General features: G+C 44.8%; 1 protein-coding gene across 1 annotated transcript in view; it reads left to right on the top strand.

Moving 5' to 3' along the window:
- LOC121276074 (collagen alpha-6(VI) chain-like) overlaps window positions 1-13,885 on the top strand; it is a 158,178-nt gene that overhangs the window by 112,706 nt on the left and 31,587 nt on the right. The window contains exons 30-37 of the mRNA XM_041184014.1: window positions 6,004-6,066; window positions 8,887-8,949; window positions 9,513-9,563; window positions 10,703-10,738; window positions 10,835-10,897; window positions 11,293-11,355; window positions 12,806-12,841; window positions 12,936-12,972. Of these exons, the coding sequence (XP_041039948.1) occupies window positions 6,004-6,066; window positions 8,887-8,949; window positions 9,513-9,563; window positions 10,703-10,738; window positions 10,835-10,897; window positions 11,293-11,355; window positions 12,806-12,841; window positions 12,936-12,972 (412 nt within the window). The remainder of the gene's footprint in view (window positions 1-6,003; window positions 6,067-8,886; window positions 8,950-9,512; window positions 9,564-10,702; window positions 10,739-10,834; window positions 10,898-11,292; window positions 11,356-12,805; window positions 12,842-12,935; window positions 12,973-13,885) is intronic.

Here is a 13,885-nt window from a genome sequence, read left to right on the forward strand (position 1 = left end):
CATTTAAGAAGTGCCAGCCAACCTCAGATATTTCTGGCCATACAGGGATGAACTCGGTTTCTTGAGAGGCATAATTTTTGAAGGAAAACATGTACTTGTGCCTGAAGGTATCTGACAGGACATATTGTCAAAACTACACCAAGTACATATGGGCATTGAACGGACAAGACGACTGGCACGTGATACGGTCTATTGGCCAGGGATTAATGCTGACATTGAGAAGTTAATGAGGATGTGCGAGGCATACCAGAGCCACCAGCCACAACAACATAAAGAACCTCTTCAGCCTCATGAGGTTCCATCAGTTCTGTGGTCAAAAATCGACACCAATCTATTTACTGTAAATGGAGACAACTATGTCTTAGTCACCAATTACTTCTCCAAATTTCCAGCTGGCAGGCAAGGGATACATCAAGTGTGTCTGTGGATGCAATACTCAGTCTGTTTTGTGCATCTGATGAAACTATTTCAGACAAAGGACTACAGTATATGGGCAGACCTTTCAGGGACATGTGTGCCAAATGGGTTGTGAACTATGTGACATCCTCATCAGACTACCCTGATCTAACAGCCTTACCGAGTGGATGGTCCACATTGTCAAATCACTTATCCTGAAGTGTAGGACAACAAGACAAGATTTTTGTGATGCCATGTTAAACCTCCAAGCTACACCTCTGGATATAGGTTTACCATCACCATCATGTTTGGAAGGCAAGTGAGAAAGACTTTGCCAAGCCATCACCTATCCAAATTCTCTGAGATGCAGGATGCATTTCTCAAACAACAAGAGAGGATGAAGACGATGCATGCATGCTCGGTATGCAGGTGTGAAACTAGATCAGTTACACATAGGACAAAAGGTTAGCGTTGCACACACTCCCTCAACTGATCAGTGCTCCTCCATGTTGATTGTCACTTGGAGTAACCACTGAGGGAAGCAAGGGCGCAGAGTGGATTCAGGGTGGGGAACTTTAGTATTCATCACCAAGGCCGGCTTGGTAGCACCACTACTGACTGAGCTGGCTGAGTCTAAAAGAACTAGCTGCTAGACTGGGTCTGCAGCAGGTGGTGAGGGAACCAATAAGAGGGAAAAACACACTTGACCTCATCCCCACCATCCTGCCTGCCACAGATGCATCTGTCCATGACAGTATCGATAAGAGTGACCATTACATAGCCTTTGTAAAGACAAAGTCCCTTCTTCAGATGGAGGATACCCTCCATTGTGTCGTGTGGCACTACCACCGAGTTAAATGGCATAGATTTCGAACAGGTCTAGCAACTCAAGACTACGCTTGAGGCACTGTGGGCCATCAGCAACAGCAGAACTGTACTCAACCACAATCTGTAACCTCATGGCCTGGCATATCCCCCACTCTGCCATTACCATCAAGCCAGGGGATCAACCCTGGTTCAGTGAAGAATCAGGAGGGCATGCCAGGAGCAGCACCAGGCATATCTAAAAATGAGATATCAACCTGGTGAAGTTACAATGCAGGACTACATGCATGCCAAACGGCATAGCAGCAAGTGACACACAGAGCTAAGTGATTCTACAACCAGCGGATTGGATCTAAGCTCATAGTCCTGCCACATCCAGTCGTGAATGGTGCTGGACAATTGAACAACTCACTGGAGAAGGAGGCTCCACAAATATCCCCATCCACAATGATGGAGGAGCGCAGCACATCAGGGCAAAATATAAGACAGAAGCATTCAAAACAATCTTTAGCCGGAAGTGCTGAGTAAATGATCCATCATGGCCTCCTCCAGAGGTCCCCAGTATCAAATATTCCAATCTTCAGCCAACTTAATTCACTCCATGTGATATCAAGAGACAGCTGAAAGCATTGGATACTGCAAAGGCTATGAGACCTGACAGCATTCTGGCATCAGTGCTGAAGACTTGTGCTCCAGAACTTGCTGCACCCTTAGCCAAGCTGTTCCAGTACAGCTACAACACTGGCATCTACCCAGCAATGGTAAAATTGCCCAGATATGTCCTATACATGCAAAGCAGGATAAATTCAACAAGGCCAATTACTGCCAGTCGACTCTCAATCATCAATAAAGAAATGGAAGGGGTCATCAACAGTGCTATCAAGTGGCACTTGCTGAGCAATAACCTGCTCACTATTGCTCAGTTTGGGTTCTGCCAGAGTCATTCAGCTCCTGACCTCATTGCAGCCTTGGTTTAAACATGGACAAAAGAACTGAACTCCAGAAGTGAGGTGAGAGTGACTACCCTTGACATCAAGACAGCATTTGACTGAATGTGAAATCAAGGAGCCCTAGCAAAACTGGAGTCAATGGGAAGCAAGGGGAAAACTCTCCTCTGGTTGGACTCATACCTAGAACAAAGGAAGATGGTTGTGATTGTTGGAGGTCAATCATGTCAGTTCCAGGACATCACTGCAGGAGTTCCTCAGGGCTGTGTCCTCAGCCTAACCGTCTTCAGTTGCTTCATCAATGACCTTCCTTCCATCATAAGGTCAGAAGTGGTGATGTTCATTGATTTTTGCACAATGTTCACGATTCCACAGATACTGAAGTAGTCCATGCCCAAATGCAGCAAGAGCTGGACAATATCCAGGCTTGGACTGACGAGTGGCAAGTAACATTCGTGCCACAGAATTGCCAGGCAATGACCATCTCCAACAAGAGAGAATCTAACCATTGCCACTTGACATTCAATGGTCTTACCATCACTGAATCCCCCAATATCAACATCCTGGGGGTTCCCATTGACCCGAAACTGAACTGGACTAGCCATATAAATATTGTGGCTACAAGAGCAGGTCAGAGGCTAGGAATCCTGCGGTGAGAACTCATTTCTTGAATCCCCAAAGCCTGTCCGCCATCTACAAGGCACAAGTCAGGAGTGTGATGGAATACTCTCCACTTGCCTGGATGAGTGCAGCACCAACAACACTCAAGAAGCTTGACACCATTCAGGACAAAGCAGCCCACTTATTGGCACCCCATCCACAAACATTCACTCCCTCCACCATCAACGAACATTGGCAGCAGTGTGTACCATCTACAAGATGCACTGCAGGAACTCATCAACCCGCCTTAGACAGCACCTTCCAAACCCACAAACACTACCACCTAGCAGAACACAGGCAGCAGAAAGGTGAGAACTCCACCACCTGGAAGCTCCCCTCCAAGCCACTCACCAGCCTGCTTTGGAAATATTTCGCTGTTCCTTCACTGTCGCTGGGTCAAAATCCTGGAACTCCCTCCCTAACAGCACTGTGGATGTACCTATACCACATGGACTGCAGCAGCTCAAGAAGGCAGCTCATTACCACCTTCTGAAGAGCAACTAGGGATGGGCAATAAATATTAGCCTAGCCAGCGTTAGCCACATCCCATGAGTGAATTTTTGAAAATGGGAATATGGTTACCTGCAGAGGTATCCAAAGCGTGTAGTGAGCCCAGGTCTTACAAAGTCATGACCTCCAATGGAGCAATGTTGAAGAGGAATAGAAGCCAGCTAAGAGAAATGCACAACACAACAATCGTGCAAGATCACACCCAGACAATGACAGTGGGATGGAACACCAGCAAAATTACCAACATACCAACAACACATCTACAAATTAAGAACGGCCAAGGGCAAAACCCACATCTCCAGAAGGTTATAACGTAATAAGATCTGGAGGAGTTGTTAAACCCCCAAAGCAATATATGGAATCCTAGACTTCCAAACTCATAAATGTTACAATCATTATTTCTGTACTCGTAAAGCTTACAATCTCTATCTCTGTGTAACTAAATTTGCTATTACTCAGTGTCTATGTCCATAACTTCCAACTAGCATCGGAAAGTGCTGGACCGAAGAAATAAATACACACTTACCTGGTCTTGAAAATTACGTTGCCTCTTCCATTCAAACCTGCCTGGGGTCTGCATCGAAAGAATCCTTGCAGGCCCCAGCAAAGTCTAGATCCAGCGTATTCAAGGAGGCCACGCCCCTTTATTACAGCTCTTGCTGCCGTAAAGCAGGTAAGTTTAAAGGGCCAGGAAGATTGACAGGCCAGGGGAAGGTGCGTCTAAGATAGGTTGATAGGATTTGGGGGTGTTCGTGGGGATGGGGGTGTCCAGCAGTCGGGGAGTTTTCCGCTGGTCGGGGGGAAGTTGTGGGTGTCCGGAGGTCGGGTTAGGTGTTGGGTGTGTCCGAAGGTCAGGGGACAGTTCGGGTGTCTGGAGGTCAGGGGGGTTGTGGGGTGATATGGAGGTCGAGGGGGAGGGTTGAGGTGGTCCAGAGGGCTATCTGGAGGGAGAGGCTTGAGGGGTCCAGAGGAGGGAGGGTTGGGGGATTTGGAGGGGCAGGAGTGGGAATTCCTGAGGAGGGGGTGGTCTGGTGGTCAGGGGGTGGAGGGGTCCAGAGGGAGGCACTGGGGGTGTCTGGAGGAGGGGTTGGGGGCGTCTGGAGGATGGCGGTGAGGGATCCGGTGGAGGGGGGGTGGGGGTTCCGGAGGAAGGGTTGGAGGGGTCCGGAGAACGGTGGTGCGGGAGTGGGGGGGTGGTGGTGTCTGGTGGAGGGGGGATTCTAAGGCCGTGGGGGGGTGGGGTGAGGCTGAGGTAGCGGGGGGTGGGGATCTGAGGTCGGGGGTGGGGATCCGATGTCGGGGGTGTTGAGTTTGGAGGTGGGTTTGTCAGAGGTCAGGGGGGAGGTGGTGGTGGTGGTGGTGGTTGGGGTGAAGGGGGGCGTGGTCCTGTGGGCTCGGTCTGGGTCTTTACAGTAGTTACCCAGGAGTTGGAAGAGGTTTTAATTCTTCTAACTTTTTGCTATAATCCTGGTGGAACCATCCGAAATTTATGATTTAAACCACATTTTTGGATGAATCCCAGTGCAGCGCAATCGTCCAGAGGAAGTTAGCATTTCTGGGCAATTGCTATGCAAACCCTTACCTGGGAATTTGCCAGAGGGATTCCTCAGCACATCTTTGGAGTACGCCCATTTACAATCATTATTTCTGTACTCGTAATGCTTACAATCTCTACCTCTGTGCAACTAAGTTTGCTATTACTCAGTGCCCCACTTGTAACATACGAGATTAATCTTTGGGGAAAAAAGGGGATGTTGTAATTTCATTTAAAGAGTGATGTCCCTTTAAGAAGCTCAACATGCAGATGAGCCTGGTACCTGGATGCCATCATGTGACCAGGAACCACGCTCCCTCTCTGCACCATAATACCCGAGGCAACAGGATGTGTCTGGAGATTACTCTACTGTTTGTACTGATTTGGTTGTAAATCGCACCAGTGCTCCTCAAGCAAATGGAATCCACATACCTCATTTGCGTTACATATAGATTGCACAGGGATACCACTACAGGAAGTGGATGGATCAATAGACAGACAGACAGAGAGATAGTGAAAGAAAAACAGAAAATGCTGGAAAAGCTCAACAGGTCTGACAGCATCTGTGGAGAGAAAGACAGAGTTAATGTTTCGAGCCCAAATGACCCTTCTTCAGAGATAGATAATGAACATTGAGTTTTCAGGGTTTCAGTTCACCCTAAGATTGTGCACAAACTAATTCTGAAGCCTGGGGAATACATAGGAGTACCGTAAGAAAGGGTTAGTCCAAGAATGGGGCAAATTTATTTTCAGATTGTGGTTTCACATCATTTTGGAAGCTTTGCAAACTTTTTGGTAACAGGTCTGTGTATACTATGAATTGCAACTTCAACAAGATTGAGGATGGTGAATATTAATTCTGGAGATCAGCAGGCAAGACTTGAAGACCAGGCAGAGATCTCAGGATTAGACGTGAATGGCAATCCCTGAGATCTGACTGGGCCTTTCTCAAGCTCAGGCAGGAAGAATTGGGAAGATAATATATCACATGTCCCTTGTGTCTTTTCTAACTGCTCATAACAAAGCAAAGTTGGCGACAGTTGTGTGTTTCATTGAGTATTTCTGAGATAAAATGAAATAATATCATATTGAAATTGTGACCAACATTTTTGTGTGTTAATTATATGACAGGGTCTGAATGGAATTGCTGGTTCTGACGGAATAGATGGCAACCTTGGAGCAAAAGGACATACTGTAAGTGTGCCTTAGGTTTTCTGACTCCATACTCCCATTGCAGAGCATTGCTTACCAAGATTGAATCTAGGAAATTTAGTCATGAAGATTGGTGTGCCATCTACACCAAGGGATTGCTATTGGGTGGAAAATCTTGCCTATAATAAAATTTATCTCAATGTGCAAGATGTATCACCACAGATGTTCAATTATACCACTGGAAAATGAAGCCTTCTTGCATACAGCATAAACTTGCACCCTAAAATCACATAGTGACTGGACTTCTATATGGAATAAAGACATGTCAATGGTGCTTAAATATGGAAGGGAGTTTTAATCCCCAATGATGGGTGCTTTTTGATCACATGGGATATTAAAATTTTTTAAATCTCAAACCCGAACCCAACCTGTCTTGAATCCACTCCTATTTTTAATGGAGGCAGCACAGAGACCACAAGCAACCAACCCACTTCCTCAAGATGAGGGTTACCCATTTAAATATTTTAACGAGGTTGCGCTCCTCTTACTTTATCTCCCATCCAGGTTTAACCCTGACTTGTTAGATTTTCCAGAGCTCTACAAACCCATCAATTAAAAGGTGAGAGCTTCTATGTGGAAGAGGTGAGCACTTCCCAGTATTGCCGCTGGGCCAGGATGAGAAGGAATGCTTCCTCCTGGTCCCCCAAGTAAACCTGCTTCCCCACCCACTCTGCGATCAGAGCCACCACTGTGATCATCTATCCCAATCGCCACGATCAGTGACCTCTCATCCCAAGAGTGACCTCACCCATGATCACCAACCAACCCTTGCTATCTTACCATTGACCCCATCTCATGATTGGATCCATTCCCATACGGAGCGATTACACGGCTCTTCTTGAGATCTGTATACAACACCCCATTACGATCACTCTCCGACCCTACAAACATGCTGTATCTACCTCCCTACTCATAATCTACAACCCAGCAGCTGAAAACTTTCAGTGGCCTCTTATGCAATGTACCCTACTTGACAAGAAGAAAAACCTGCCACTCAGGCTAACCTCTGGGTAGAAACCCTGGTGTAAAAAAGAAGCTGTGGAGTTAATTCCTGTCAGGAAGATATAATAATTCTCAACACTATTTTACAATAAAATCCAACAACATTATCAGAGTGTGTGTTTGTGTGTGTGTGTACGTGCGCGTGCATACGTATGTGACTTAATTGTATTAAAGGCAGCTGGTCTGAAGGCTTTGACGTTTTAGGAGATGATCTAGGTTTGAAATATTAAGTAGGTAACCTTAGGTACAAAGAACATTTGCATTTTTAAATAAACCGCACTAGATTGTTTTCAAAGGAGGGGTGAAATGTGTCACCTAGCCAGGTGAAGTTTAGAAACAGTGTGTTTATTTTTCCCCAAAGATTATTGGTAAAATAGGTATATGCTAAATTTTTATGATCAGAAAGGTAAAGTCCAAAGACATAGTGAAACAATGGGAATTTGCATTCAAAGGGGAAAATATGCAGAAAGGAGCGAAGGCTGTGTGTAAGGGTAGGCATTTTAGGATCTAACAAGTGTGAAAAACCTTCAGCATTTATGCCTCAAGCTGCTGTCTACAATGAACTGAAGGTAAGGAAACTCACTTTGAATTCGACTGGTTCAGGGTATTGCATGTCACCTTGCCTGGGTCTTTTAAAATCTATGGCTGTATTTTGCCATCGGCAAGCAGGGAGCGGGGCCCGCTCGCCAAGGCGCAAAATGATGTGGGATGACGTCAGAGGGAAACCCCAACGTCATCCCGCTCCATTTAAATTTTCAGGAAAGCAGGTGGACAGCCAAATCAGCTGTGCGCTTACCAACCTGTCAATGGCCAATTGAGGCCATTGACAGGATAATTAAAGCAATTAAAGGACCTGCCCGTCCAACCTTAAGGTTGGGGAGCAGGTCAGGAACCCCAGAGGGCTTCTGAAAAAACATGAAATCTCATCCACTGGCCGGATGAGGTTTCATGTGGGGTTTAAAAAACTTTAATAAACTTTTAGTGAAATTTATTAACATGTCCCATCTCATGTGACATTGTCACATGAGGGGGACATGTTAAGGATTTTTTTATTTCTTTAGTTTTAATATTTCAACAACTTTCAGCGATCTTAGCCTCAGGAAGATGTGCGCTCTTTCGTGTGCACGCGTGATAGAGCGCACTCTTGCATTTGGGGGATCCCTCCCCCCCCCCCCCCCTCGCCCGCACAGGAAGCGCATAGCGCTTCCTGCCGGGCGTCACACTGGGTGGGCCTTAATTGGCCCGCCCATTTAAAATGGCGGCAGGGCCAGCTTCTCCGACGGGGATCGGCTCCCCGCCCACCGGAGATTGGGTTAGGCCCGCCCGCTCGACGGGCAGAAAATTCTGGCCATAAGACTTGGTGGTCTTATTACTACTGAATTCAAGGCACGCATCTCAAAATTTATACAAATTGCAAAACAAGTTGTGACAGTTTATTCAAGGTTTCCTTTGTGATTTGAACAACTCAGCATTTACCGTCGACTGTGCCATAACAGGTCCACAGAGTTTTGGAATTGCTCGTCATGCATAAATTGACCAAGAATCTTTCTCTGCGTTAGCAAGCATTTAATAAGCATTAAAAAGTAAAGCATTGCTTTCTCTGTTCCAGGCAGCCATGCATTCCTTCTGGCTGGAAACAATTCAAATTGGGTGTTTACTTACGCTATATGAGAATGACTGAGATGAGAAGGGTTTTTGGATGTACTTACTGATTGGAATAAAATCATCAGTGTACATTTCTGTACATGTGAATGGAATGGAAAGGGGTTTTTATTAATCAGCCTTTTTGCCATTCAATAGGGGCAACACGGACAGCCTGGGATCAAAGGCACTAAAGGACAGGCGGGACCTCGTGGGAGCCCGGTGAGCTTCTTCTCATTTTAATTTCAGTATGCAAATTTTGTTAACACTTTCTTTTAAAAAAGAATCACAATTAAAAATTTAATCCAGAAGAGAAATGAGAAAGAGTCGTACGGTTAAACAACTCCCCAACCCCACTTGCAACTGGCAAGAAGGCGTAATTAAAACACAACAAGTTTACATAGGAAGGTTCAATTATTAATGTTGACACAGAAAATTATAATGTAAAAATAAGGACAAAAATTTACAATATTCAAGTGTGATCTGGTCCAATTATCTTCTGCCCTCTACACTCAGCATGTAAAGATCGTACTGAATCTTGACTCTCTGGGGGTAATTTGACCTTTCTGCAACCGTGTGTGATGGGTGATATTGAACTGAGAGCCGGCTCTACATCTCCGCTCATTGAAGTCAATGAAAATAAAGGTTGAGAGAGATGTAAGCAGATTGCTGACTTGCCTGTTTAGGCTATGGCACAAAGTCAAGAATCTCATCACCTCTGTGCAGCAACATGGAGATTGACTGGTTACTGTTAAATTGTGAACAGTGTGTTCTTTGTCACACAGGGCATGGATGGTACAGGTGGATTTGGTTCTCCAGGAATTAAGGGAAGAAAGGTAACAGACCACAATGTTGAAAAATATTATTTCTCTCACTGTAGATTGGGCTCCTAAACTTTGTTTTCAAAATTTAACCTGTAATTACTGAAGTGTTATTGGGATTCATTCCACATTCTCCTGTGATAGCACCAGGGTTCATAGCTGGTGCACTGGACTGTAGCTGCCTGCCTGTTGCAGACATAAATGGATAGATTGTAATAGTTAAATAATTTCTTCTCCTTCCTTGGATGTTGGAGTGCAAGTTTCATTATCAGGCAGTGCTACAGAAGTGAATGGAGATGGTCTTAGTGATGGCACAAATATATGGTCAGAAGCTCGTCTCTGGGTCAGATATAACACCAAACTTGGAAGCAGCCTGATTTAGTCTCAGGTGGTTGACAGGGAGAGGGATGGAGTTGGTAGCTGAGGAACAGAGTTTGGACCAGGGATCAAAAATGATGGCATCATTGTTCCCAATTCTGTACATTGTCTCAAATCCGGCTGTCCAAAAACCAAAGTTGTCCGAAAACCAACCTTTTTTTAGAATGTGCCATGCACCGATTTTAAATAAGAAAACTATTTTAAAAAAATTTACTCAGACAATACAACTAGGCGCTGCATTGACGTGATTTGGCTCCTAGCTAGTTATCCCCTTCACCACTTGCATGCCGGTCTGTTCCCACACTCCAAGTGACCCTTGACCCCACCCAATCTGACTTGACCTGAACCGCCCATGGCCTGAACCACCCGACCAAAATCCAGCAAGGTCTGAAATCCACTGCTGGTTTTGAGACACCGCACCTAGCTATTAATTCCAAAGGTGGACTTGTGTTATTTGACTCTGTACCAGGTATCACAGATAATAATCCATTGGAAATGGATTCAGGATTTTTGCTGGCTTTTAAAGCAGCCCCGCATTGTTTTACTGTTGAATGTTTCAACCACAGTTTCTAATCACTTCTATGAATGTAGTGAAATACAATATTTCTACCCTTTAATATTTTGTCCTAAATCTTTTTGTTTCTTAATCCTTTTGCTAGTAATTCTGAAAACAAAGATACCTAACATACTTTTTGCTGTCACCTGTTTAATGATACTAGCTGCGAAAGCTTTAAAAATGATTTTTGACAATGTTTGTATTGTTTTTAATCCTTCAGGGAGAGCAAGGAAATGTTGGAAACCCTGGTCTTCAGGTATCTGTGATATTTCAAAGGAGTTCTACTTTTCCATGTTGTTTAATAAGAAACATTCTGCTCTTCATTTTATTCTCATTTATTGCTTTTTTTCAGGGAGAAGCTGGGGAACCTGGTCAACTGGGCAAAGATGGGCCCAAAGGAGCAAGAGGGCAGAGGGTATATGTTCCATTTAAACCATTTAATTGTTGAGTTTGAGTTTTAACCAAAGATGCTATCTTGAGTCAGTTCTTTGCTGTCCCCAGCAATTTTTAAAATGGGCACGATTATTTCCATTTAATCAATAACAATACCTAGTTCCACATCAATATTTTGTAAAACCAGGTTTCAATGGCTAACGTTGTGAAAAATGAGAATGAAGAGAATACAAAAGGATGGAGACGTTAAAGGTTCCACATTGGGCCTTCAATAAATTGGTGAATTAACGTTCAAAGCACGATGATGAATATAGGAACAATATAGAAGTAAAGCACAGCTAATAATCATTAATTGATCGACCAGGAGATCTAATGAGTCTGAAAGTGAAATAATTTGATATATTTGCTCTTTTTTAGGGGAATGCTGGATTTTCTGGTGAACCAGGGATTCCAGGTGATTTTGGAGATCCCGGACCCAGTGTAAGTTGGGCAGAAATGTTGAGAGGTTTATTTTTGCTTCAACGTACATGCGCTTTGAGAAATTAAGAAACACATGTATTGATTGAATAGATGCCAAAGGACCGTTTAAAGCTTAATTGCTGACTTGTCCTGCTCCTGTCACATGAGGACTTCATGTTGTTATGAGCTGCAAGATAGAAAGCTTTTACATCTGCACACCTTAATGGATATAAATTAAACCACAGTGGGTTGTGTGATGACACAGATTGTTGGCGCTGCGGTGATGCATGTCATGCTAGTGGTCAGACACTGACATTCACCCTCACTCCTTGTCAATGCCAATGTCCTCCCAGCATAAAGATCTAACTTTGTAAGGCTCAGCTCCCAGCATGGAGCCTCGCTAGGCTACAGCACTAGTCATATTACTGACCCTATGGGGGTCTTTTTAACTTTTATAGCCAGGCACAAAACCGATGGTAGGGAATTGGCCAACCTTTATACCCGCAACCACAATCTCCATGGTAGAAAGGGAACTAAGCAAAATGGACCCTCTATTATCAGACTATCCCAAGATACCATGATGTTCATGCAGTTTAGTCCCTACACCCAGCTCTATTACCGTTTCAAGAACACTGACTTGGTCCCTTTTTGCCTTCTGTGTTTCATCACTGATGACAGGGGCATATTTGTCAGCCCACCTTGTATATGTAACTCAGCCCAAAGAAAAGTTGGTGTTTTATCTGGCATCGTATCATTAACAACCACCTGGTGCTCATATTTACCCAAAAACATACCATCAAAAAAACACAGAAGCTCATCATGGCTGTGCCAACTCTTTGAATGAGCTACCCAATCAGCCCCATCTCCTGCTCTTTCCACACAGCCCTGACCATCCATGTCCTAATTTATTTCATCCACTATTATATTTCCTTCTTTCTTTCCCCCGCTAATCTCTCAGTTTCTCCCTTACTCACTTCAAACTTTTACTGCATGTGTGATTACTCTTTCTGTTTGGTTTGGCCATTCTGGAGTGCCAACCTAATCTGTAGGCATCACAAGGGACTGCAATCAAACATTGATACCACCCTTAGCATGGGTCACTGGATAGAGATTAAAAAGGAAAACTGCAGAACTGACTTCTCATCAAATTACATCCTAGCTCATAAATCCAGTGTAATCCCATTATCCTGACATCAGCTTTTGGCTCCCAGCTCTTTCCCTTCTACCTTTAGCTGAGAAGTACATCTCCATTGGTTGGATGATTGCGACGTGAAGGTCAGTGTACTTGCACTCGGCACATGGATCTCCATCCAGCATTTGTTGGTGAGGGAACAAAGCTTTTAAGTCGGGTCTTTATTTTATAACGTTTTACATTTATACTTAAATTGGGGAAAAAAACCTTGGAGCTTAAGTGATGAACTAGTATTTTTGAACCCTGCTTGATCAAATGTTTCATATCTCCTCATTTTAGGGCTCCAGAGGACCACCTGGCATTGCCTCTATGACAGTAGGTCACGTTGTACATGTATGAAACGTGTTTACAGTTTATACACTATTTCATGTTTGTTTTAGAAACCAGACTTTTCTACTTTTTGTTACAGCAATGTGAATTGACAACGTACATTCGAAACAATTGCCGTAAGTACACTGTTGAAATTGACTACAACCTCTTAATAAATGGACTGGCAGGCAGGGAGGTCAGAAAATCCATTGGTGTGATGGGGCGCATGCGGCAATCTCTGGGATTTTACCAACAGCAGGGTTGGTGTCGAGCAGCCCAGCTGCCCTTGGGCCAATTGAGGCCCTTAAGTAATGAATTAATTGCCACGAAAAGGCCTGCTTCTGCTGCTGCTGGTATTTTTCCAGTGGCAGTGGCAGGGTAGGCCCACGCCACATGGCAAGACTGCTGGCCAGGTAGTGATAGTGTTGGGGGGGGGAGGGGGAGGGGGTTGAGGGGTGGGTAGTGGGTGATGGGGAGGGCAAGAAGGGGGAAGGGGGGAAGGCCCTCCTGTTAGAGCTGCACCTGCTTGTTCACCCCACCACATTGGCCTCGCGATCACCAGCGCCTCGCCAGAGCCTGCCTGACTGGCCCCGGTGAAGCCATCCCACTTACTTGATTATCCGGCCTACGTCGCTGTTCCTCTTTGGAGACTGGAAAGCGGCTGGCTCTCTGATTGGCTGGCAGCTCTTGGAGGCAGGACACCCTCCCACATGGGAACGGAAGCCATGACCTCAAGCAATTAACAGCCTGACGACCATCCAAACCAGTCACACATGGCTTCCTGAGCCAGTGAAGGTGAGCCCGCTTCCGTCTCTTTAGCCAGTGGGCAGGGCCACAACCTCCGCGAGTATCTTTAGCCTTCAAGTTCTACCACAGCATTTCTAAATGGAAACATTTTGAAAAGCTGGACGAACCTGACCATTGAAAATGAGTGATTCTCAAAAATACTCCAACAAATCAAGAAGCCAGATTTTGCTTCTTTTTCAGATGCAGTAAAGTCCCACGATGCATGGGGGTTACGTTCCCATGAAACGTCGCAAACAGCGAAAT

The sequence above is a fragment of the Carcharodon carcharias genome, chromosome 3 (assembly GCF_017639515.1).
Source record: "Carcharodon carcharias isolate sCarCar2 chromosome 3, sCarCar2.pri, whole genome shotgun sequence".
In the NCBI taxonomy this organism is placed as follows: Eukaryota; Metazoa; Chordata; class Chondrichthyes; order Lamniformes; family Lamnidae; genus Carcharodon; species Carcharodon carcharias.